This window comes from Saccopteryx bilineata, chromosome 2, assembly GCF_036850765.1.
Source record: "Saccopteryx bilineata isolate mSacBil1 chromosome 2, mSacBil1_pri_phased_curated, whole genome shotgun sequence".
Lineage (NCBI taxonomy): Eukaryota > Metazoa > Chordata > Mammalia > Chiroptera > Emballonuridae > Saccopteryx > Saccopteryx bilineata.
The window spans coordinates 270439226-270466219 of NC_089491.1; the positions used below are offsets into that span (position 1 = coordinate 270439226).

The 26994-nt window shown below is 43.8% G+C and overlaps 1 protein-coding gene across 1 annotated transcript; it reads left to right on the forward strand.

The window, feature by feature from the left end:
• The first annotated feature begins 3918 nt into the window (after positions 1–3918).
• Positions 3919–25108, forward strand: PPP1CC (protein phosphatase 1 catalytic subunit gamma). The gene is made up of 8 exons (XM_066260591.1): positions 3919–4204; positions 14556–14687; positions 16050–16280; positions 18702–18806; positions 21517–21740; positions 21951–22085; positions 23853–23913; positions 24813–25108. The coding sequence occupies exons 1-8, from the start codon at positions 4150–4152 to the stop codon at positions 24881–24883; spliced, it is 1014 nt and encodes a 337-aa protein (XP_066116688.1). The 5' UTR covers positions 3919–4149; the 3' UTR covers positions 24884–25108.
• Positions 25109–26994: the final 1886 nt, after the last annotated feature.

Here is a 26994-nt window from a genome sequence, read left to right on the forward strand (position 1 = left end):
AATCTAAAATTATTTCAAAATAAAAATCTTACTTAAAAATAAATCAGATTATGCTACTCTTCTACCTGAAACCCTCTAGTGGTTTCCCATTGGGCCTAGAATAAAATCTGAATGCCTCCTGTGACCCTGAGTGATCTGTCCTTTGCTCACTTGAACTTCCTCTCCTAACACTCCCCCCCCCCACTATACTCCAGCCACTCTAGTCTTTTTCTATTCCTCAATGCTGCAAGATTGTTCCTACCTCGGGGCATTTGCACATGCTGTTTCCTTGTTCGGACTACTCTTCCTTGATGTAGTTTTTCCCATGACTTTTCTTTCTCATCCTTCCTATCTTGATTCAAATGTCAAATTCTCAGAGTCCTTCTCCTATGTGGTCCCACAAACCCTTCTATTGCAGTCCCAAAACTCGTGACTCTCTGGAATTATCTTGTTTGACTGGTTCTCTCTTCCTATCTGTCTTCTCCACTAGACTTGGAGTTCCATGAAAACTGACACTATGCTGATTTGCTCACTCTGATTTGCTCAAACCAGCTTCTCACATAGAATAAAGCCTCAATAAACATTTGCCAAAACCCAGAACCAATGTCTGCTGGTAGTACCGGAGGACCCTGAAAGAAAGCTGGGGACTCTGTCAAACAGCTTTTACCTGTACTTTTTTTTTTTTTTTTTGCTATGGTTCCCTACTTTGTACAAAACCTCCAGAATATCCAGGCAGGTCCAGATTTGCTGACAAACCTCATCCACAACATTTCTTTGAATCATTTAATGATAATTCTAATACTCATTAAATTGAGGGGAAGAGCAAAGAGTTCACCCCCAACCTTCTAGAATAGAGTTCCAAATTGTTGGGCTAGGGCCAAATATAACCCGCAGATATGCTTTTGTCAGCCTCACACAGTGTTTTTAGTAGAATTTGAGTTCATGACCAACTTTTAAAAATTGGAACATTTCACATAAAAATCCATATGCCCAAGTTCTCCTTAAAAACTCAGAGGATCACACTACACTGAGGCCTAGTTTCCCACATGGTCTCAGGGGACCAGAGCTGGGAAGTGGCCACTCCTCAGGTGGGGCATGTGCTCTACCTGGCTTACTTCTTTCAAGTTATTAGCCTGGTCGCTTTAGGCACTGGGAAAAAAGCTTACAGTATCCTTAGAAATATTATTGGTTTTCAAATATTTTAGCTAGAGTTTCTTCTTAAAATCTTATATGGAAGCTCAATGTCTAAAACAAATAATAGTAATGATAGTTCATTTTGATTGAGTGCTTACTCTGTGCCATGGTTCTGCTTTGGTTAGTGTCAGGGGTTAGGGACCAGCATCCCATCAGCTCCCCACTTCTTCAGCAAGCCCCTAAATACCTCTTTGGATCCAAGGAAGACAGTTGGAAAGTACATTTTAATCCACTCTCCTAATTTTACAAATAGGCAAACTAGAGAGGGTAAGGGATGCTCCATCTATTATACAGCGGCCTTTCTGGCAGATGCTTGTCTGCTGGTCCTTGGGGAGGTCACTCATGTTGATAATGGCAGGAAAAGGCCACTGGCCACTAGAGGATCAACTCTTTCCTCGCAGAGTTATTGGCTGTGTCCTGGGAGCTGTTCAGGCCGACTCTGTAAGCTCATGGGACTCAGGCTCAGTGCCAACTACTTCTCTTAGACATGTGCCAGCAAAACTGGACTCTGGAGGGGAGTAGCCCAACAGAAATTGGCATATGAACAGCGACCCTCCCCTCCGGTCTAGTCTGAAGCCCTCCTCCAGCCCTGATGATGTCAGAAAATATTAACACACTTGCTATTTTGTATATGTAAACTTATGGCACTCTTACTGTGTGGGTAGAGACATGTTTAGATCATTCCATTGGGTTCCACATTTGTTATGTGCCTAGTGTATGCCAGGGTTGTGCCAGGGTGGTGCTAGGTGCCGGGAGTCATAGTGAAGGGTTTGATTATAAAGGGCTTTGGTTTCTGGCTGTCCTGAGTTCCAGCCCTGGCTCTGTAACTTACTACCTGTGTGACCTTCAGCAAACAACCTACCCTCTCTAGGTCTCACTTTCTTCATCTGTAAAATGGGTGTCATAGGAATAAGTACGTAATTCCTAGGATTGTTTTGGGAATTCAGTGAGATCATAATAATAAAATAAGTGCAGCATTTGTTTTTTTCTCCATTGCACTTATCAGACACTGATATTTTTATTTGTATCTTTGTTTATTGTCTGTCTGGCCTACTAAATGACTCTCCATGAGAGAAGTGCTTTGTCTGCCTTGTTCACCCCTGCTTTTCTCCCCAGAACAATGCCTGGCACAGAGTAGGTGCTCCATAAACATTTGTCTGCTGAATGAATCACTGTCTTTTATATTCCTGCTCTAACTGCCATTGCCATGATTTGTCCTGCCCTGGAGGAGTCTGCCCTGGAGTAGGCCAAAGTCTGGACTCCTCCAGGGGTAGCCACTCTGACCTCGAGATCAGCTGTTCACAACAGTACTGGGCATTGGCTGTGTGGCAGAGACAGAGAGAGTCAGAGAGAGGGGCAGATAGGGACAGACAGACAGGAAGGGAGAGAGATGAGAAACATCAATTCTTCCCCCTGAGGTTCCTTAACTGGCGACCTTGGGGTCTGGAACCTGGGTCCTCCGCGCTCCAGTCTGACGCTCTATCCACTGCGCCACCGCCTGGTCAGGCGGCATTGGTTCTGAATGTCACCAACTGGGCTCTGTTCCCTGGGCTGACAAACACCACTTGTGTCTCTTCTGGTGAACAGAACCACAGCTCTGAGCCTCTGGAGAGTGAGTTGGTGCCTGAAGAAGATAGAATGAGCAACTGAGCCAAGCAGGGGGAGCCCTGAGCCTCAGTGTCCCCCAACCCCCCACCAAGAGGTGCAAGGAACCCGTGCAGCTGCTTGGGCCCCCAGAAGAGGACCCCGCTTCTGAGGATGCATGTTCAGGTGGCGCAATCACATCGATGGCGTTTGGGGATGAGAATTTGCACACCCTGAGTGCCTTGAAAAAATGAATTTCTCAGGGGAGGGAAAGGGTTTTGCAGACTGTAAAGCGCTGAAGGAAAAAAACAGAAATGAAAAGGTCAAGATCCAAAAGAGCAGATGTGTTTGTTTGCTGTGTGGGTTGCACTTCCAAAGCCAGTTAAAGGCAATGTGCAGCACCCCGGAGGTGGCAAATTTGGGGGGCCTACTGGAGAGAGATGGATGGTGTAGATGCCGATGGCGGAGGCCAGGCAGGTCCACATTGGATTCCGGCAGAGGAACTGGGAGGGTCGGAAAGCAGCGGAAATACCCCTTTATTGGAGGCTCCCAAAGACAGATGAGCCAATAAATAAAGGAAAACTTGCTTATCGCAGGGGAGGGCAAGGGATCAGGAGCACTGCATCTCCCAGTGTCAGGAGAGTGATCTGGGAGACTGCCCATAAGGGGAAATCACCCTTAGCTTTTCATAGACACACGTGGCTTTCTGCCAAGTGCTCAGGCACTGCTTGCAGCCGGTAAACCAGGGAACAAGCCTAACACAACTGTTTTTCCCACACTTCTTCACCTCTATCCCAGGTTTATCTGAAGGGGTAAATTCCGGGACCCAGAAATCTCTCGCTGGCCATCCACATAGCAGCAGGTCTACAAACATCTAGCCTCAATGAACAGCCTCCCGCGTAGACCGCAATTCTCCTTTGCACGGCTTATCTTCCCCCCAACTCCCGCGCGTGCAACTTTGCAACTCCGGTTCCCGGCAGGGGGCCTATTTGCTCTGCTCATTTGGCGGAAGGATCCCTCGCTGTGGCAGATACTCTCAACTGTCTCCTCCCCCTCCCGCGCTCTGTCCCCGCCCCTTTTTGTCCAGACCCCGCCTCCCCCCAGCGCACCCTAAGGCTTATAAAGAAGTCCCGGCCAAGCCGCTGCACTCCCCCGCGCGCATCCGTGCACCGCCCGAGGCTGGCTAAGGAGTCGGCGGCCATTTTGTTCTCGTGGTTCCAGTGGGCAGAGAAGGAGGAAGCAGGGAACGGGGCGGTCGGGGGGACCCGCCGGGGCTGCTGCCATAGCCGCTGCCACCGCCGCCTCTGTGCTCGTGGGGTGGGAAAGGAGGCGTGAGTCCCCGGCGCTAGCCGCCGGCGGCGCCGCTGCGGGAGGGTTGGCGGTGGGAAGGCGATGGCGGATATAGATAAACTCAACATCGACAGCATCATCCAACGGCTGCTCGAAGGTGAACGGGGCGGCGGGTGGGCTGAAGGAAAGCGGGCGGCTCCAGGGGAAGCCGGAAGGGAGTAGAGTTGGGAGGCGGTGGGGCTTGCAACGGCCGAGGGGAGTGAGCCCGCGAGTTGGCACTCGGGTCGGGGGCTGCTGCGGAGGAAGGCTCTCGGAGGTCCCGCGCTCGGCCCAGCCCGCAGAGCCTCCTGGCTCCGCTCATTCATTGCACGAGCGTGCAGCCTTACTCCTGGCCTTGAAATTAGAAAACTCTGCTCCCCACCCCCGCGTTTCCGGTCCGTACCCTCTTGCTCCCCACACACCGGACCAGTCTTTGGAGGAGAGGTTTGGGGGCCCCAGTCCAACCTTGCAGGCATGTTTCCTACTTTCTGGTAACTCGTCCTCTCGGAAAGTGATTTGATGGGTTGTGGGTTCCACCGAGTTTAGAGCTTCTTTCCATCTTGCTAATTTTTATTATCTTTTTGTGAGGCTGGGATCGGGGGGCCCATTGCTTGTTACTTAGTGACCAATGTTCGAGCATCTCTGGAACCCACCTCCTGCTTTCCCAAATACTCTTTTTAAGTTGTCTCTGCGCTCTTTTCTGAACGTGCTTGTGAACTTGAGACCAGCGACGATGACTGTTAAACGATTTTCCAATGTGCTAGGCTCCGTGTTGAACGCTTCGCGTTTATCGAATAAATTACAGTCATGATAGCCGGCGCTCCTAAGGCGCTTACTGTGTGCCTTAGGAACATTTTTTGAGCCCTTTACAAAGATTTAATGCCCCCAACAAACTTGCGAGGTAGGTGCTCTTATTTTCTCCTGTTTTTCCAGAGCAAACTAAGGCACAGAGAGGTGAAGTCACTTTACCAAGGTCACACAGTTAAGAGGCAGTCAGGAGCTGGACCTCATTCAACTAATCCTGTGTATGAAGGAAAGAGAGGTCCAGTGGTTAAGGGAAGGTTAAAATCTTTCATGTCGGCTGACCCAAGACTCGTGAGCTTTCTGGGAATTGATTGATAATTGATGTGGGAGATGCCAGAAGTTGGGATTTTAAAGAGGGACGCAGAAGTGAACTGTCCCTTACGCCCCATCGGATTCCAGAGCCGGTCTACTAATTCTCACGTCGGACTCGAAACTTTGGAAGAACGAATCCCTTTCTTGATTTGGGCACTGGGTAGATTTGACTTGACTTTTAACTTTTTTTGCTTTTATATTGTCCTAAATATTGTTAGGCCATAAATGCTGAGATAGCGTGAGAGCATGTGGACAGCTCTGGGTTTGCAGATCTTTTAAATTAAGTCAATGAAATGGAACTCCTGAAAATAATCTGTCTGGAGTTTTTTGGGTTTTTTTTCCTTTTTTACTTCCTTACAAGAAAAGGAAAAACCCACTGAATGAGTTTCTGACATGTTCTTGAAATATTGCTACTATTTGTAGGTGAAAATCTTGCCATTCATTTAATACCTGGCATTTATTGTAAGAAATAAATAATACTTTAAATACAAGTTAATACAGTTTTTAGATTTCTATGAGGCAGCAGTGGGTAAGAAATGTATTAAAACAGTTTGCCATAGGAACTTCCTATTTTCATTTAAAAATTTTAAATTCTGCACATCTTTAGGGACATATAGCTAGATTAAGCTGGGTTTTATATCACCGAGGAAACAGGAAATTTAAAAATTTTTGGATTAGAAACAATTTCAAGGATAGTTAAGTCTAGTTAACTGTAAGTACTGGGTTGCCCAGAAATTAATATAAAGTAGTGCATTTTAATGCCTAAGGAATGGGCTAGCTGCACAATTTAATTTTTTCCCCCTCGGGAAAGAAACTGATAATGCATCGAGAATATATGTCCAAGTTAGAAAATGTTTGTATTCAGATTTAAGTATATCTGAAAATGAAGGCAGTGTTAGTTTTGTGTTCAGAATTGTCTTTTAAGATAGAGGGCTGTCCAACCTAGTTGGGAAGTAGCTTGGTGATGGTACTAAAAACAACTCAAAAGTGAAGTCTTGTTTAAGAAAAACATACTGGTTTGGATATTTAGTCACATCGGCTTTACATTTCTGTGCTGTTGGTTTCTCTTGAAGCAAAGTATCACTTGTGCAACGCATCTTGGAAGCTTTTATCCAAGCTGCCTTGCTGATAATAAAACTTGAAGGTTGCTACGCCTTCGTATAACTAATGTTAGGTTACTTTAATAAGTGCACAGTAAAATTTGGGGGATTAAGAGAAAGTAAGCTGGCTGATTTGGTCTGCTATTCCTACTGTGTTGGAGAGAAGTGAGACTTGGTTATTTTGCACGGGGCCTTACTCAGGACCGGGCTTTTCTCCAGTATAGCTGGCAGTTGTACCTTATTTTCACATCACGGTCTGCAGGAAGTGTGTTTGCTCTGAAGATGCCTGTTGTCGAACTGCAATACTGTGCCAGGCTCTGTGCAAGTGCCTGGCATGCTTTAGTGATTTAAATATGACCTCTGGCCTCGCTCTTGGAAAGTGCTTACTAATTTAATTTTCTGATGTGTAAGAGTTCATCTGAAGACAGACACTGTGAAACTCTATGATTATGTAACCTATGTGTTTAACTTTTTGGTGTAATAGGAAAGATGTTTACATTCTGGTGCTAAAAAGATAACATCCCTGGTCCTGAAGATAATAAAGGACAAACATAACGGCAAAAAATGTTCTTAAAATGCTGCCCAAGAAAAACAAAAGTAATCTTTCCTAATGACACCTTTGTCAAATATTGCAAGGTTATCCTGTCACTGAAATGAATGTGTGTGGCATATTCTTTTTTTTTTTTTTTTTTTTAACGATTCCACAGAGGTGGGAATGAGAAGTAATTGCTTCATGCTAGCTGTTCATTGGCTGCTTGTTATGTGTGCCCTTGATCTGGTAAGCCCAGGGTTTCGAACTGGCGACCTCAGCGTTCCAGACCTGGTGCTCTATCCACTGTGCCATCACAGACCAGGCTGTGTGACATATTCTTAAGATTTCTGCCTACTTTAATAGCATTATCTTTTTTTTTTTTTTTTGTATTTTTCTGAAGCTGGAAACGGGGAGAGACAGTCAGACAGACTCCTGCATGCCCCGGACTGGGATCCACCTGGCACGCCCACCAGGGGCAATGCTCTGCCTTGACCGGAGCCACTCTAGCGCCTGGGGCAGAGGCCAAGGAGCCATCCCCAGCTCCCGGGCCATCTTTGTTCCAATGGAGCCTTGGCTGCGGGAGGGGAAGAGAGAGACAAAGAGAAAGGAGGGGGGGTGGAGAAGCAAATGGGTGCTTCTCCTATGTGCCCTGGCCGGGAATCAAACCCGGGTCCCCCTCATGCCAGGCCGACGCTCTACCACTGAACCAACCGGCCAGGGCCAATAGCATTATCTTAAAACAGCAAAATCTCTTGGTTTATCTGTATACTAGTTGTGCCAATCTTGGGTTTTAAACTTCATCACAGGGTGGGGCAAACGTAGGATTACAGTTGTGTGTGAAAGTTACTCACTGTTGTATTTTCCACAGGAACAACTGTAAATCTACTTTTGCCACATTCAGCATCTCTCAGCTGGTGCCGTGTGTGTGTGTGTGTGTGTGTGTGTGTGTGTGTGTGTGTGTTTTGTTCCTTTAATAATGACCTTTCCAAACAATTGAGGGGCAAAAGAACACTTTTTCAGCCTCATAAATAATCCCAGTGTCAGCCTGACCAGGCAGTGGCGCAGTGGAAAGAGCGTCGGACTGGGATGCAGAGGACCCAGGTTCGAGACCCCGAGGTCGCCAGCTTGATCACAGGCTCATCTGGTTTGAGCAAAAGCCCACCAGCTTGGACCCAAGGTCGCTGGCTCCAACAAGGGACTACTCTGTCTGCTGAAGGCCCGCGGTCAAGGCACATATGAGAAAGCAATCAATGAACAACTAAGGTGTTGCAATGCGCAATGAAAAACTAATGATTGATGCTTCTCATCTCTCTCCGTTCCTGTCTGCCTGTCCCTGTCTATCCCTCTCTCTGATTCTCTCTCTGTCTCTGTAAAAGAAAACAAAAAAAACAAACAAAAAAATAATCCCAGTGTCATCTTAACTTTCCTTCCATCGTTTTTCCGCTCTGCTTTGCTTGTTGCTGGGCTGCCAAAAAAGTTAGTGTTGCTTGTGGGAGAAAGCTGTCATTGCAGATTACCACCAATAACATTCTTTTATTATTTCAAAGTTTTTATCAAGTTTTCAATAAAATTTTGAGGAAGTTTATCACCATTCGGTGATTTGCCAGATAAATAGATATGTTTGTGCAGAACAACCTTTGTTGATAACAGCCATAATACATTTTTCTGAATCAGCATTTCTGGCCAGATAAAGAAAAGCTTTTACTTAGTAGTAGTCATGTGAAAGGTCCAAGATGAATAACATTAAAATATTCAAGTTCACAGTGCTTACTGGTTTTATTTCCATGATATGCCTAGCACCTTGATTTATGAGGAACATTACATCTTGAGAATGGAATTTTTATTTGTTGGAATATTTTGGATTCCGTTGACAATTCCATTGAAATAACTTGATATATATGCCATTTGAACTGCTACTTAGGAAGCTATCCTGAGGTGACAAACCTTGAATTTCCCACCTAAGCTTCTATTTGTGTAGGTTTCTTGCATCATACACAGCACAGTGTGGTCTTTAAGTCTCAAAATGAGTGTTGACTGATGTTTATTGAATAGAGCTGTACTGTTTGTATTTTTCTTTCTAGCTGACAGCGATAAAATAGACATATTCAAGATGTCCTTAAGGTGAACTTTTATCGTTTTTGTGGAGGGGTAATTCTAGTTATAACACTCACAACAATCTCCACTTACTCAGTTCATCTTACTTTCTGTGTCCTCCACTAGAATGGAAGCTTCTTAAGAAAAAGGACAAGGCTCTTATCTTGCCTGTTGCCAGGGTCAGGTGCCCAGCAACTGTTTTGCTGAGCATTTGGAGCATGGTAAATAATTGTTGATAGTCTTAACAGATTACACGATCTAGTTCTTATTTAATGCCTTCCATTTATAGGATACATTACATTTTTGTATCCCATATCTATTATTTCTTTAGGGAGCAATGACTATATATTGGAGTTTTAGTTCTATGAAAACTCCTTTGGTTTGGAAGTTTAATGAAGAATAAATTCTTTCTTTGGAGGATGATACCATCCTCCAAAGTAAGCATCACTAGCCCTAGAGTCCATCTGAGCCTGGTGTCCTTCTACAGGCTCTGTGATCCTGGACCAACTCATGAATCTCTTCCAGTCTGTCACATGGAGAAGAGATGGTGCCTAACCTCAAAGGATTGTTGAGGGTTAAATGGAGGTGTAAAGCCCCTTAGCACAGTACCCAAATGTGGGGAATGCTCGGCAAATGTTAACTACAACTAATAAGTACTTCTATTTGATGGACATTGGTTGATTTGGTCGTTTTTTAAGAAATATCTATAGTGTTCGCCTGGAGTGCCAAAACTCATTTTGAGATCTTGATCTTCTGTTAGACACATTATCTTCAACTTGAAATTTAAGAGTAATCTTGTATTTTCACAGCTAGGAAAAGACTCCAATGAAGCCTGATAGGAAAAAAGTGTAGTCTGGAATGCACATTTGTAGTAATTCTAATGCTACAAATCAACAGTGCTTCCAGATTTATCCAGACTTCATTAATGCAGCAAATGCTCAGTATACTGGCCATGAGCATGTACCCTGAAGAGCAAGTGGTGTGTTCTTAGGGTTTGCGTTCTACCAGGGGGTCTAGATGAATAGGTAAAAATAAACCTGCGATTTACCTGTGCTGTATGCAGGGTACAACTGGCTGTTGAGAGCATTTCAGAAGCACAAAGCAGGCCCTGGCCGGTTGGCTCAGTGGTAGAGTGTCGGCCTGGCGTGCAGAAGTCCCGGGTTCGATTCCCTGCCAGGGCACACAGGAGAAGCGCCCATCTGCTTCTCCACCCCTCCCCCTCTCCTTCCTCTCTGTCTCTCTCTTCCCCTCCCGCAGCGAGGCTCCATTGGAGCAAAGATGGTCCGGGCGCTCTGGATGGCTCCTTGGCCTCTACCCCAGGCACTGGAGTGGCTCTGGTGGCAACAGAGCGACGCCCCTGAGGGGCAGAGCGTTGCCCCCTGGTGGGCATGCCGGGTGGATCCGGTCGGGCACATGCGGGAGTCTGTCTGACTGTCTCTCCCCGGTTTCCAGCTTCAGAAAAATACAAAAAACAAACAAACAAAACAGAAGCACAAAGCAGGCTTGTGAAGAGAATAGATGGATAGGAGAGACTTTTCAGGTGAAGTAATAGTTAAGCAGTCTTGAAGGATGAACAGACATTTGCCAGTTGGTAGAAGATAGTTTAGCAGAATTTCTATTTTTATAATTTTATTCCTTGAGCTAATTGTAGGGAATTTAAAAAGCTTTGGGGCTATGTTGTTTTTAATGAGCAGTATTCTTCAAATGTAAAATATACTGATTTGTTCTGGGGGAACTCCACATTAAGAATAATTTTTAAGCCTGACCTGTGTTGGCACAGTAGATAAAACACCAGTCTGAAACACTGAGGTTGGTTCAAAACCCTGGGCTTTCCAGGTCAAGGCATATACAACAATCAACTACTGTGAGGTGATGCTTCCTGCTCGCCCCCTTCTCTCTCTCTCTCTCTCTCTCTCTCTCCTCCCCTTTTCTCTCTTCCTTCTCCCTCCTTCTCTCTCTCTCTTCCTTCTTATCCCCCCTTCTCTCTCTCTTTCTCTTCCTTCTTATCCCCCCTTCTCTCTCTCTCTTCCTTCTCCTTCCCCCTTCTCTCTCTCTCTCTTTTCCTTCCCCCTCCCACAGCCATGGTTCGATTGGAGCAAGTTGGCCCCAGATGCTTAGGATGGCTCCATAGCTTGCTTCAGGTGCTAAAAGCTCAGTTGCTAAGCAACAGAGCAAGGACCCCAGACAGGCAGAGCATCACCCCCTAGTGGGCTTTCCACGTGGATCCCAGTTGGGGAGCATGTGGGAGTCTGGCTCTCTGCCTTTCCGCTTTTCACTTAAAGGAAAACAATTTTTTAAATAATTTTTAATTATTAATAGTATTTTTTTTTACTAATCTCTGTGCATGTCCACTCAAGATAAATAGAATAAGAGAACCAAAACTATTAAAAGCTACATCTAAAGGTGTTAGGGAGAAGCCTCCAAAACCAATATTTTTTTTTTTTTTATACAGAGAAAGAGAGACAGGAGCAGAGAAAGATGAGAAGCATCAATCATCAGTTTTTCATTGTGACACCTTAGTTGTTCATTGATTGCTTTCTCATATGTGCCTTGACCACGGGTGGGCCTTCAGCAGATCAAGTAAGCCCTTGCTCAAGCCAGCGACCTTGGGTCCAAGCTGGTGAGCTTTGCTCAAACCAGATGAGCCCGCGCTCAAACTGGAGACCTCAGGGTCTTGAACCTGGGTCTTCCGCATCCCAGTCTGACACTCTATCCACTGTTCCACCGCCTGGTCAGGCCCAATAAAATTCTTATTGCAACCCTGATTTCATATGATGGCATTGATTTGCTAGGATACCATTCATATAAAAAGTATAGTCTGCATTCTAATAGATGTACGTCAGTTTTTACATATTCTCCTGAAAGACTATTCTCAAATGTGGGACTGTGCTGAAGACAATTCAGGTTGAAACCAGAAGCTTCTAGGAGTTCCATTCACGCCAAAAATAAAATTTTCTGCTGGGCAGTCTGCACAAGGTTCTGGTTGACTTGTTTTAAAATTACTGATTTTTCTCACCAGTGAATGAGGGAGTGTTTAGAGGGGGGAAAATTATTGTGGAAAACCCATTTTTTGTTGCTTTAGTAGCTGTTTTGTTATCTGCATCCCTCAGTGATTATCATGAATGTGCTTTCCTGTTAATTGCAATATTTTGATGAGAGACTTGCCAGTCATTTAGTTCAGTTACATATTTTGAGGTTTAAAGTGGTGATTTGCCCAGGGCTATAGAACCAATACAGAAACTTGGGGCTTCTGACTCCCAATCCATCACTCCCTCTTAACATTTTCTTTGTGTGTTTCACGTTGTTTGATCCTTCCCCTGTTGTCCTTTTCTTGTTAATTATCTTTTACTTAAAAAAAAATGTACAGTTTCATTTTTGCTCAAAACTTGTTTCTTCAGAAAAAATTCAGGGTTCCAGTCACTATTCAGGCTGAAGGATGGCTTTGCCTGTGGATAGTGTAAGTGAGAGGAGAGGAGATAGTGAGGCTACTCCTGCATGTGCCCCCACCAGGATCTACCTGGCAACCCCATCTGGGCCTGATGCTTGAGTACTGAGCTATTTCTAGTGCCTGAGGCTGTTGAGCACTGACAGCTATCCTCAGCACCCAGGGCCTCGTTTGAACCAACCAGAGCCACTGGCTATGGGAGGGGAAGGGGCAGAGGGAGGGGGAGAATCAGATGGTTGCTTCTTTTGTGTGCCCTGACAGGAATTGAACCCAGGATGTCTATATGCCAGGCTGACACTATCCACTGAGCCACTGGCCAGGGCCTCTTTATCAAACATCAGGGATATTTTGCTTATAATTTTTATTACTCTGTAATGTCACTTATGTAGTTACAGAACAAAACTAGATACAAACTAGTTAAACCTATTGCTCTTACTTGGCTATTAGGCCAAATGATTTTATAATCTGAATATAAACAAAGCCTCCAAAACCAATACAATTTAAGTTAGCAACATTGATTTAATCTAATGGATTTTGTGGTTTTGCTGAAACTAAGTCACTTTTTATTGGGTTTGATGGTAGAAAGATGGGGGCATATGTTCTATATTTAGCCTGGTCCTGGGTTTTCACATCAGTTCTAATTCAGAGAATACCTGCTTTCATAAATATTTTGTACAAGTATTAGGACTTGTTTGTTTTTCTTTTGTTTTTAATTTAATTGATTTTTAGAAAGAGGAGAGAAAGCAGAAAGAAAGAGGGAGGGGGGAGAGCAGGAAGCATCAACTTGTAGTTGCTTCTGGTTATGTGCCTTCACCGGGCAAGCCCAGGGTTTTGAACCGGCGACCTTAGCATTCCAGGTTATCGATTTATTCACTGCGCCACCGCAGGTCAGGCCAAGCATTAAAAATTTGGTTACAAATTGAGGATGGTGATCAATCCTCATATTTAACCAGATCCTGTGAGCAAGCAGGCCCATCCTTAACTGGAAAGTTAAGGTAAATTGAGCGATTCAGTGCTGTTTAATCTGTCTAATCTATTACAATTGGAATTACATCAAAATTTCATTTCCTACTACTACCTACCAGCTGATAAATGAACTATTATAAGGCTAGAGGGAATCTTGTGCTTCATTTTGATAGTGAGTAGAACTCAGAGTGCTCTGAAGTGGGTACTTGTGAGTTTAGGACATCCGGTGCTGTGCCATGACTTCTTTCTCCCTTTTCTCACATTTTATCTGTTCCAATTACTGGGAAACCTTTCTTACAGCACAGTTTGACATCCTTTGCTCTCTAGAGGTATGATTGTATTTTAAATTGCAAGCCCAGAAATTGCACTGCTATATACATATAAGGGCCTACAGTGTGTTTTATTGAAGTGAAACACTTAAATTTTTTCATAGATAAATCTGGGGCCCTTGAGATGCCTGTAGTCCTTTGAAAAACACTGATTTGGAGGAGAGGATCTGAGCAGTTCCCATCTCACTTTTTTTTTTTTTTTTTTTTAGTTTTTTTACTGACTTTACCAAGAGAGGAAGGGAGAGAGGGAGAGGGAAAGAGGAACACGGATCTGTTCCTGTATGTGCCCTGACCTGGGAATTGAACTGGCAACCTCTGCGCTTTTGGGGCGATGCTCCAACCCACCAAGCTTTCCAGTCAGGGCCAGTCTCACATTTTAAAACAAGAAATTTTTAGAACTAGCTCAGTAATGTGACAATCTCTAAAATCTCCTGCTGTACCAATACTAATTTATGTATGAGGCTGGAGAAAAGAAGACAAGACAGGAGGGAAAACCTGGCATGTTGGGCAGGCTGTAGGTAAACTAGGCTGATTGTGTGGCTTGGAAGCAGAACTTGGGTCTCAAGCTGTAGGGAGCCTGATTTCAGCAAGCAGTAAAAGGGGGAAGGACCTTCCTAACAGTTCTCATACACAGTGTCCTGAACACATCTTAACTTGGTATAGAAGATGGCAGCTAAATACTCTCTGATACCCTGTGTAAGAGTTAAGATTCTAATTAGGCGCTAAAACCATATTCTCTGTAAATGTCCTGAAAATAAAGCCAGCCAAAATCTAATAAACTGTGTTTTTCCCTCCTCTTTGTATTAAATTTATATCTGTTCCAGTATTTTTAATTTTTACATTAAATTGTATTATGACTGACTAATTGGGTTTTTTCTCCTCGACAGTGAGAGGGTCCAAGCCTGGTAAGAATGTCCAGCTACAGGAGAATGAAATCAGAGGACTGTGCTTAAAATCCCGAGAGATCTTTCTCAGTCAGCCTATCCTACTAGAACTTGAAGCACCACTCAAAATATGTGGTAAGTTTTGGCACACTACCGCTTATTTTGGTTACATGATTGGGATTGATTGACAAATATATATATTGAGGATATATAGTGACCTTGGATTAGTGTTCACTACTTATGAATAACCTGGAATTAATTGTTAAGTAATTGTAGCTTTAGAATCAATACTTCTAATGGGCTTAGTTTGCTTAGATGTGCTCCAAATTTTCTAAAAATTACTTTGTGGAAGGAGTATAAACATTGTAAAAGGAAAGAAATGAAACAGAATAAAGAGCTAAGAAAAGGTCTGAATTCCATATATGCATATATAGGAATTACATTTAAGCTTAAAGTGGAACTCGTTATACCTAAAAATTTTGGCGCTGTTTTATATTTTCTCTTTCTACATGATAGCAGGTAATCTATAGTAAAGCTAAACTTGATCTGAGTAATGCTTTATTCTTCTAGCATATTTAACTATACTGATAAAGCCTGTATGCACATTTTGTGTGTGTGTGTGTGTGTGTGTGTGTGTATTTTTCTGAAATGGGAAACAGGGAGGCAGTCAGACAGACTCCCACATGCGCCCAACCGGGATCTACCCGGCATGCCCACCAGAGGGCAGTGCTCTACCTATCTGGGGCATTGCTCTGTTGCAACCAGAGCCATTCTAGCGCCTGAAGCAGAGGCCATAGAGCCATCCCCAGTGCCCAGGCCAACTCTGCTCCTATGGAGCCTTGGCTGCGGGAGGGGAAGAGAGAGACAGAAAGAAAGGAGAGGGAGGGGGAGGGGTGGAGAAGCAGATGGGCACTTCTCCTATGTGCCCTGGCCGGGAATCGAACCCGGGACTCCTGCACACCAGGCTGACGCTCTACCACTGACCCAACTGGCCAGGGCCAGTATGCACATTTTTAAAGTAAATGCTCTTGGCCATTATCTGTGAAGGGGAATTGAAGGCTGAATACATCGGTGGATGGGTGTCTCTTTATTCACCGGGACTGGGACTTACTACATAGAAGTGCCGCCGTTCTGCTGACACAGTACCCGGAGACTGAGCTGTCAGAAATCTGATACTGATCGTCAACCTGAAAGGAAAACCTTGTTCCTTGACAGGAAGGCGTGCCTAGGCATTAATAATCCTTTCCACAAAGTAAATTCTTAATTAGTTGAGTTTTTGGTAAGATTCTGGACATACACATAACACTTAAAATTTTTATTAAGCTCAATTGAACTAATAAGATAGAAGATTGGAAATTAGTGTTAGCTGTCCAATTTAACTCTTCATTATTAGAGGGCACTACCACTATGCAGTGAATGTTTAAAGACTTTATTTCCAAAGCTTTGTTAATTAACTACAAGTGTGAAAACACTGTGTAACAAAATCCTTTCTTCTAGGTGATATCCATGGGCAATACTATGATTTGCTTCGACTTTTTGAATACGGTGGTTTCCCGCCAGAAAGCAACTACCTGTTTCTTGGGGACTATGTGGACAGGGGGAAGCAGTCGCTGGAAACTATCTGCCTCTTACTGGCGTACAAAATCAAATACCCTGAGAACTTCTTCCTTCTCAGAGGAAACCATGAATGTGCCAGTATCAATAGAATTTATGGATTTTATGATGAATGTAAGTACTTTTATCTAAAGGGTTACTTGGTCATAAATTGATATAGTTCTGTTAGGATTTGTGAGGGTATAGATGCCATGTTATAATCTCTTATTTTCTCTTTCATTAACTTGTTTTTATCTTGGGTTTTTCTTTTAGGGGATAGAAAAATAACGCTGCTGCCCTCAATTCTGGTGCTGCAGTGATTAGATTAGGAGGTCATGGTTTCTTTAAGATGATTGTAGATAGTCACAGATAACAGTTCTTAGTACAATTCTGAGAACCTGTCCAAATAGTTTAGTTTATAACAGCTTTATTGAGATATAATTTCATTTCGTAAAATTTATTTGTGTATCATTTATAGTTGTGCAACCATCACCATAAGGCAAGCACTAATATACTTTTTGTCTCTGTAGATACACCTTTTCTAGACATTTCATGTAATTGGAATCTTGCAATGTACAAATAATTACACTGCTCACAAAAATTAGGGGTTCAGGGAATGTGCAGATACTCCAGTACTTTCAGCTTTTAGTATAGTGCATTTTCACAGATGAAATAAGTTGGTTTTGCATCTCATTTACATAATCAAACAACTCTCTTTGACTTGTTATTTGCTTTTCTGATGTTCTTGTTTAATAAAAAAAATCAAATGCTTTTTTAAATTGCTTCATACTCTTTGAAATATCCCCTAATTTTTGTGAGCAATATGCTTTTTGAAATTTGTAATGTCATAGCTTTTTCCCTCTGTCACATCTGTACCCAGGAAAAGTAGCAGTTACTATTCTAAAATGTGCTTACAGAAGAAAGAAAAATTGTTTTAAAAAATTGTTTATTTTGGCCCTGGCCGGTTGGCTCAGCGGTAGAGCGTCGGCCTGGCGTGCGGGAGACCCGGGTTCGATTCCCGGCCAGGGCACATAGGAGAAGCACCCATTTGCTTCTCCACACCCCCCCTTCCTCTCTGTCTCTCTCTTCCCCTCCTGCAGCCAAGGCTCCATTGGAGCAAAGATGGCCCGGGCGCTGGGTATGGCTCCTTGGCCTCTGCCCCAGGCGCTAGAGTGGCTCTGGTCGCGGCAGAGCGACGCCCCAGAGGGGCAGAGCGTCGCCCCTGGTGGGCGTGCCGGGTGGATCCCGGTCGGGTGCATGCGGGAGTCTGTCTGACTGTCTCTCCCTGTTTCCAGCTTCAGAAAAATACAAAAAAACAAAAACAAAAAAATTTTATTTTATGACACATTTGGGATTGTTCAGTTGAAGGTACAGGTTGAGTTAAAAATCAACAGAAATAAGATTCCTTTTTTTCTATTTAAGATTTTGCTTATTGATTATATAGAGAGAAGAGGTGGGGGGAGTGAGAAGCATCATTGCTTCACTTTAGTTGTTCATTGATAGCTTGTCATACCTGTCTGTAGTAAGCAGTCTGTGACACCTCCCTAAGCCGCACCTCCTACTAGAGTATTTAGAGGCCAGGAATTACCTGGTACCCTAGGTTGTTGAGGGTAGTGTGAACTAGAGGGGTGTTAACTCTCAGAGATTTCCTCGGAAGGAGGATGCTAATGGCACATGAGTAAGTTGTGCATAATTGCCTTTAGAAGTAGGAGCTACTGGCCCTGGCCGGTTGGCTCAGTGGTAGAGTGTCAGCCTGGCATGCAGAAGTCCCGGGTTCGATTCCTGGCCAGGGCACACAGGAGAAGCGCCCATCTGCTTCTCCACCCCTCCCCCTCTCCTTCCTCTCTGTCTCTCTCTTCCCCTCCCGCAGCCGAGGCTCCATTGGAGCAAAGATGGCCCAGGCGCTGGGGATGGCTCCTTAGCCTCTGCCCCAGGCGCTAGAGTGGCTCTGGTCACCGCAGAGCGTCGCCCCCTGGTGGGCGTGCCGGGTGGATCCCGGTCGGGCGCATGCGGGAGACTGACTGTCTCTCCCTGTTTCTAGCTTCAGAAAAATAAAAAAAATAAAAAAATAAAGAAGTAGGAGCTACCTGTAGGTTGAAATTGGACAAAACAGACCAGATTCCCAACAATTTGTGCTACCAAATGATTATTGGGGTTTAATGGTAATCCTTGATTATTATATCTGAAATTCTGATTTCAAACTTCTGTAGACTTTTAAAATGTTTTGTGTAAAAATGTAAATTGTTGCTTTTGTAGATCAGACATCTCCAAGTATTAAAAACAGGAGTGGGCAAAAGTAGGTTTATAGTTTGTATGGAAAATAATACAATAATTAATAATACAAGAACTAAATAAACTTTTATGTACTTACAACTGTAAACTCTTTTTTGCCCACCCCTGTATATCTATTTCTAACCCCTTTTAGGGGATTTTTAATAAAAGCTTAGTTTTTGTTTATTTAAAAGTTAATCAGAACTTTGCTTTGGGGGAAAATATGCTGAGAGAATGAATCTATAGATCACCAGTCTCTTTTTAACCATCCTAAAATTTTCACAGGTAAAAGAAGATACAACATTAAACTGTGGAAAACTTTCACAGACTGCTTTAACTGTTTACCGATAGCAGCCATCGTGGATGAGAAAATATTTTGCTGTCATGGAGGTATGTGGGCTGGTAGTAGTTCTCAAAAGAAGTGTAGGGGGTTTTTTTGTTTGTTTGTTTTGTATTTTTCTGAAGTTGGAAACGGGGAGGCAGCCAGACAGACTCCTACATGTGCCTGACCGGGATCCACCCGGCATACCCACCAGGGGGCGATGCTCCGCCCATCTGGGGTGTTGCTCTGTTGCAACCAGAGCCATTCTAGCACCTGAGGCAGAGGCCACAGAGCCATCCTCAGCGCCTGGACAAACTTTGCTCCAATGGAGCCTCAGCTGCAGGAGGGGAGGAGAGAGACTGGAAGGAGAGGGGGAGGGGTGGAGAAGCAGGTGGGCACTTCTCCTGTGTGCCCTGGCCGGGAATCGAACCCGGGACTCCTGTATGCCAGGCTGACGCTCTACCACTGAGCCAACCAGCCAGGGCAGTGTAGGGTTTTTGATCAAATTCTAAAGGTTATATATACTTTGACATTTATGAGTTATTGAGATGACTTCTGTCAGTTAACTCTTAACTGATCAAGGGTCCACATTGGTACATCCAGGGTCATTTGGATACCTTGATATATTTTTTTTAATTTATTTTAGTAAGGAGAAAGAGAGAGAAGGGGGGAGGAGCAGGAAGCATCAACTCCCATATGTGCCTTGACTGGGCAAGCTTGGGGTTTCAAACAGGCGACCTCAGTGTTCCAGGTCGACACTATCCACTGAGCCACCACAGGTCAGGCCAGGATCATTTGGATAGAGGTGTGAAGTAAGCAGTTGATTGGTTACAGGCATTTCTAGGCTCTGTAACAGTTTGATTTGAAAACAGCAGAAAGTACTTTTGAGTATAAAACACACAGCAATTAATATATTGTACTGTAGATCTTTGAGAATACTGAAAATGTGAATAGACTTTCCCTTGGTCTGGCTTTGGTCCTCTTCTTTCAGAATTTTTTCTGATCTGGATTTTAAAAGTTATTTTGCTTTGTGCCCTGGCCAGTTAACTCAGCGGTAGAGCATCGGCCCAGCATGTGGAAGTCCCAGGTTTGGTTCCCGGCTAGGGCACACAGAAGTGCCTCCCTGCTTCTCCACTCTTCCCCCTTTCCTTTTTCTCTGTCTCTCTCTTCCCCTCCCACAGCCAAGGCTCCATTGGAGCAAGGTTGGCCCGGGTGCTGAGGATGGTTCCATGGCCTCCGCCTCAAGTACTAGAATGGCTCCCGTTGCAGTGGAGCAGCACCCTAGATGGGCCAAGCAGTGCTCCCTGGTGGGCATGCCGGGTGGATCCTGGCCAGGCACATGCGGGAGTCTGTCTGCCTCTCACCCGCTTCTCATTTCAGGAAAAAAAAAGTTATTTTGTTTTGCTCAGTGGTTATGCTTTGTATAATGTTGCTAGGTGGATATACTTTGTGTAATGTAACTAAAACAGTGATTGCAAAGAGAATTTCTTTTCATCTATGGCCAGAAAATTAATTAATTTGTGTGTGTATGTTGTTTTTTTTGTTTGTTTTGGAAGAGAGACAGACAGGAAGGAAGGGAGAGATGAAAAGCATCAACTTGTAGTTGTGGCACTTTGGTTGTTCATGCTTCTCATACATGCCTTGCTTCTCATACATGCCTTGACCAGGCTGGGGTGGGGGAGCTCCTGCTGAGCCATTGACCCCGTGCTCAAGCCAGCAACCACAGGGTTTTGCACATGGGACCTTAGCCTCGGCATCAGTCAAGGACATGTATCTTTAAACCCAGATGAGAGTCCACTGCATCTGAGTGGGTCTGATCAATTTGATGGTCCTTGAATAGCACTGTTTTCCTGGAAAGCTACATCACCCCTGAGCATCTGTGGCGTCTATGCTCAATCATTACAAATGGTCAGTAATACAATCTAGAATCTATAGTGTTCATTATTGTCATAAGTGGGGGGGCTCTTGGAGGAGTGAAGGAATAGTTTTAAATCACTGAATTTTAATTTCATAGGGCTGTATATGTTGAAGTAACTGTCTCCATATACTGTTTTAACTATACTGTGCCCACAGATTAGTGCATCTAACAAATTCCAGTGCTTACTAAGAAAACATACCCACAAGATTTTTATTTTACAGAGAGAGGAATGGGGACAGGGGAGAAATATCCATGTTTTTGCTCCACTCATTTATGCCTTCATTGGTTGACTTTTTTTTTTTTTTTTTCTGAAGCTGGAAACGGGGAGAGACAGTCAGACAGACTCTCACATGCACCAGGATCCACCTGGCACGCCCACCAGGGGGCGACGCTCTGCCCCTCCGGGGGTCGCTCTGTTGCAACCAGAGCCACTCTAGCGCCTGGGGCAGAGGCCGAGGAGCCATCCCCAGTGCCCGGGCCATCTTTGCTCCAGTGGAGCCTCGGCTGTGGGAGGGGAAGAGAGAGACAGAGAGGAAGGAGAGGGGGAGGGGTGGAGAAGCAGATGGGCGCTTCTCCTGTGTGCCCTGGCCGGTAATGAAACCCGGGACTTCTGCACGCCAGGCTGACGCTCTGCCACTGAGCCAACCGGCCAGGGCCCATTGGTTGACTCTTGTATGTGCCCTGGCTAGGGATTGAACCTGCAACCTTGGTATGTCAGTACAGCACTCCAACCAGCTGAGCTAACCAGCCAGGGCAAGAAAAAATACCCACGATTTATTTAAGCCTTTGTGTTAGTCATTGAGTCTCTCTGTAGACAAATAGAACTGTTTTAAAGTTTTCTTCTAATTCTTATTTAATAGGTTTATCACCAGATCTTCAATCTATGGAGCAGATTCGGCGAATTATGCGACCAACTGATGTACCAGATCAAGGTCTTCTTTGTGATCTTTTGTGGTCTGACCCCGATAAAGATGTCTTAGGCTGGGGTGAAAACGACAGAGGAGTGTCCTTCACATTTGGTGCAGAAGTGGTTGCAAAATTTCTTCATAAGCATGATCTGGATCTTATATGTAGAGCTCATCAGGTATTGATTTTGAATTTTGCATGTACACTTAAGAGCATATGTGTGAGCACAGATTCTCCTTGTTGATTTTGGTGGGTAGGTATTACTTGTTCATACAAAATGGCTCTGGAAGTTGACCTGTCAGGGTATCAGGCTCTGTGGGAAACTGAAGAGTAGTTTTACTCGCCTAAAATTGGCACTTAATTATACTAAAAACATTTTCTCTTCAAGGTGGTTGAAGATGGATATGAATTTTTTGCAAAGAGGCAATTAGTCACTCTGTTTTCTGCACCCAATTATTGTGGAGAATTTGACAATGCTGGTGCCATGATGAGTGTGGATGAAACACTAATGTGCTCTTTTCAGGTAGAGGATGTTTTCAACTTTGTTTCTTTTTATTATCTGGATATTAGTGAGGAAAAAAATAATTGCTGCTTTCTGCCTGCTGTTTATTTATGTTAAGTAGACTAAATTTTTATTTCCCCATAACCATTGTTTATTCTAGTTCAGTAGTGAGTAGACCCGTTTCAAAGGAAAAAATTATCATGGAATTTTCCCCAAGTTTCAAATTTAACTTTTGGCATTATTTAAATAGGTTAAAAAGAGAATATCTTAGCTCTTCCTGCTTATGGCTCCTTTGTTACAAGTCTAAAACCGCAGTGTCAATGTAATGTTCAGCTCAAATTAAATCGTCTGTTGCATGTGCAGATGTCCTAACTGCCATGTGCCAGATGTGCTGTGATGACTCAGTTCTCCCACCACTTTGTAGTATCTGCTAAGCTTCTCTTGATTCACTGTGACATCATTCGGTCTTCACTTAGCACAAAAGCATCATTTATGTGAAGTAAAGTCTGTTTCTCAGTCTTTTTCTTACTCACTCAGTCAAACTTGAACAACTTCAAGCTAGCCTGATCATAAACATGATAGAGCCAGTGAAGTCATGTGGCAGTCATCAGTTAAATGGATTAAAACATTTGTGTGTGTGTGTGTATTTTTCTGAAGTTGGAAACGGGGAGGCAGGCAGACTCCCACATGCGCCCGACGGGATCCACCCGGCATGCCCACCAGGGGGCGACGCTCTGTTGCAACCAGAGCCATTCTAGCGCCTCAGGCAGAGGCCATAGAGCCATCCTCAGTGCTCGGGCCAACTCTGCTCCAATGGAGCCTTGGCTGTGAGAGGGGAAGAGAGAGACAGAGAGGAAGGAGAGGGGGAGGGGTGGAGAAGCAGATGGGCGCTTCTCCTATGTGCCCTGGCCGGAAATCGAGCCCAGGACTCCTGCCCGCCAGGCCGACTCTCTACCACTGAGCCAACTGGCCAGGGCCAACTTTTTTTTTTTTTTTTTTTTTTTTTTTTTTTGTATTTTTCTGAAGCTGGAAACGGGGAGAGACAGTCAGACAGACTCCCGCATGCGCCCGACCTGGATCCACCCAGCACGCCCACCAGGGGTGAAGCTCTGCCCACCAGGGGGCGATGCTCTGCCCCTCCGGGGCGTCGCTGTGCCGCGACCAGAGCCACTCACTCTAGCGCCTGGGGCAGAGGCCAAGGAGCCATCCCTAGCACCCGGGCCATCTTTGCTCCAATGGAGCCTTGGCTGCGGGAGGGGAAGAGAGAGACAGAGAGGAAGGGGGGTGTGGGTGGAGAAGCAAATGGGCACCTCTCCTATGTGCCCTGGTCGGGAATCGAACCCGGTCCCCTGCACGCCAGGCCGACGCTCTACCACTGAGCCAACTGGCCAGGGCCCAGGGCCAACATTTTTTTTTACACCAGTTATTAGGGAGAACTTACGAAGACTTGAGAGGATGCCATAGGGGTTGGAGAAACACCATTCTATAGTACTTCCTCTCCTTATGTCAGAAGGGTTAGCCTTATATTACTATAAAGGTGTGACTTTAGAAAATTGTCATTTTTTTCTTCCCAAAGCAAATAATCTGTCCAGATTATCTTTTATCTATTCATCATTGCATGTATTACCAAAATATTTACTTGTCAGCTTGGTTCATGTTAACATGCTGTTGGGGCAGTTTTAAAGTCAAAACCTTTCTGAATAAAAAAATGTGAATGAGATTTAAGGAATCTTAAGATTTGGGGTTGAGTCTATTTCCTAAAATGCCCTGTCTTTTTAATCTTTTCAGATTTTAAAGCCTGCAGAGAAAAAGAAGCCAAATGCCACGAGACCTGTAACACCTCCAAGGGGTATGATTACAAAGCAAGCAAAGAAATAGATGTCATTTTGACACTGCCTAGTCGGGACTTGTAACATATCGTATATAGCCTTCATTTTTAAAACTGTACTGTGTATTGGTCAGCTTGCTCACATAGTGTGTTTGTGGGGCCCTCCCTTCCATTTTTCAGTTAATGAATAGCATTTGCTGGTTATAACAGCAAATGAAAGACTTCCCTCCCAAGAAAAAATGTTTTGTTTTTTCATTCTCTCTTTTTTTTTTTTTTCCCAAACAATTTTAATGATGGTGTTAAATCTTTACACCCAGGGCAGTTTATCCTGTCTAAGGGGTAAGTGTACAATTGACTTTTTTTTTTTAATTCAGTACAACCAATAAATAATGTAAATGCTCGTTTTCTCTAGGCCATGATGAGAGCCCTAGGGTGCTCGATCTGTACATGTTATTGTAATAAAATGCATACTGTTGATACAAACCACTGTGAAAATTTTTTTTTTTAATTTTAAGACTTTGTTTCAAAGGGATTGCTTATTTCTCTCATTGTCTTGTCATGTACAAACTGGTTTTTATAGCTATCAACATTAGGAACAACTTTCGACCTTGCCAGCATCACTGGCATAAATGTATATTTAATTAAAGCACACTTTCCTCTACCGTATACTTAAAATGATGATTAAAGCCATTATTTTAAATGTTTATGACTCTTTCCTAAAGCCAAAGTTTTTGTTGAAATATGTATTAACAAACCCCCAAGCACCAGGTGGTATGGTGTGTATCCTCTTGAGGATTTAAAACCAGGTTTTTGAGTTTGAATAGCAATTGGTAACATAGTGCAGTTTAAGCTGTTAATTAAAATTAATAACATTTTGTACAATTTCCATATAGTCTATTCATTAAGTAATCTTTTTACAGTTGCATCAGGCCTGAACCCGCCCGTTCAGAAAGCTCCAAATTATAGAAACAATACTGTTCTATACGAGTGACCGATTATGCATTCTTTGGCCTACACTCTTTATTCTGCGGTGAAGTTGAGGCTTGTAAGTCGAAACCAAGGAACTAACTTACTATCCACCAATTTATACAGAACTTACATTATCTATGACTTTTTTAAACTGAGATCTGTTATAAAATCTGTTTCAACAGATGACCATGTACAATACCATGTGATGAAAGTGAATTCAGACTTATTAAATGATGAACTTGTTAAATTCTCTCAGTGTCTATTTATCAGCACAGTGCACACAGAAGAACTGTTGGTGGCATAGTGAATAGATTTTAATGAATAAATTGCTCTGGAAACCACAGTTTCAATTTGAATTTGTCTTCCTTCAAATAGTCTGTTTTTCCAAGGTGGATTGTAATGTGGATGCTCATATTCTTTAAGCTTTATTTTGGATAGCTAACTTTCTGCGGTGGAGTGATGAGGTTAAACTACCCTGCCATTCTTTCGGGGAAGAGTGGGACTTGGTGAGCTGTGACAGCGTCTGTGTTCCTAGTTTTCTTTCTATCTGGGTTCAGTTGAGCTTTGGCGGTAATTCAGGAACTGCTTTGTTATTCTGACTCAGCCTCCTATGTTTTCAAGCTCAGTTCTTTGCTCTCTTCTCCCTTCCCTAATTCATATGGAAGTGTTGTGTCCTATTATATTTGTCACAAATGTGTCGAATGCATATTAATATCACGAAGAACATCGAAACTGGGTAAAGCGTGCATCATTTAAAAAGCACTTTTATCAAAAACTGGTTTTCCTTCGGGAGTTTGAAAAGGACCTGCTAGTGAGGAGCTGTTTGAACTGACAGGCATGTGCAGGGAGGGAGAGCACAGGAGTGTTGGCTTGGCCTCCTGTTTTTACTAACAAGCTCTGGCGCTCAGGACCTAGTGCCTTCCTGCTCTGCATTCTGTGGCAAATCCACAGTTGCAGTATTTTATTATGATTCTCCTGGATCTTTGACTACAGGAAGAAGAAAAGCAATAATGGATTCTTCATACATCTTGAATCTATGTCCTGGACATTATCAATTGTGTCACTTCCAAGATTTAAAAACCTATAAAGGCCCTGGCCGGTTGGCTCAGCGGTAGAGCGTCGGCCTAGCGTGCGGAGGACCCGGGTTCGATTCCTGGCCAGGGCACACAGGAGAAGTGCCCATTTGCTTCTCCACCCCTCCACTGCGCCTTCCTCTCTATCTCTCTCTTCCCCTCCTGCAGCCAAGGCTCCATTGGAGCAGAGATGGCCCGGGCGCTGGGGATGGCTCTGTGGCCTCTGCCTCAGGTGCTAGAGTGGCTCTGGTCACAACATGGTGACGCCCAGGATGGGCAGAGCATCGCCCCCTGGTGGGCAGAGTGTCGGTGGATCCCGGTCGGGCGCATGCGGGAGTCTGTCTGACTGTCTCTCCCTGTTTCCAGCTTCAGAAAAATGCAAAAAACAAACAAAAAAAACATAAAGTTGTAAAATTGGGTCATTCTGCTTGGGTTATAGAGTGTGGAGTGGTATCTAGCTTAAAATTCCTTCAAAAAAAAATCAGGCATGGCACAGGTTAAGTAGAGAACAAAATCAGTCTGGTTTTTAGGACACAAGATTTTAGGAAAAAAATAATTTGAAACCAGTATGTGACAACAGAACTTGAGGCCATGCCTTGTAAATCCCAGTCTACACTAACCTTTCTCATTTGTCATTTACTGCCATGTATAGTTGAGGTCTCCTCTGCTTTGTATAAGCCAGTGGTTACACTAGGTCCAAATCATGGCTGTGTGATTTGAATAAGTGGCTTAAAATGTGAGCCACGGTGTTCATAACTATAAAACAGGGACAGTACCTGCCTCTTCACTGTGCATCAAATGAAATGATGATACATGCTCAGAAGAATGCTTGATTCAGAATATTATTCAGTATATATTTACTACTTCCTGCCTTACCATGACTCCCAGTTTCTTGTGTTTAAATATCTTAATTGGCTGATTGTTATGTGGCCCCCTACATTTTGTAGCCCTGTTCTGATACTGAGCCATGGATAGCTAGGCCTTTCTTAGCACTGAGTGCATCCAAAACACCTACAGATAATTTTCAACAGATACAAAGAAAAAACGAGGAAACATGAAG

Excerpts from the sequence above, each read along its gene's own strand:
- PPP1CC (XM_066260591.1), top strand. The coding sequence starts at position 4,150 with ATGGCGGATATAGATAAACTCAACATCGACAGCATCATCCAACGGCTG. Across the intron at positions 14,688-16,049 it reads AGCACCACTCAAAATATGTG|GTGATATCCATGGGCAATAC; the intron begins GTAAGTTTTGGC and ends CCTTTCTTCTAG. Across the intron at positions 22,086-23,852 it reads CACTAATGTGCTCTTTTCAG|ATTTTAAAGCCTGCAGAGAA; the intron begins GTAGAGGATGTT and ends TAATCTTTTCAG.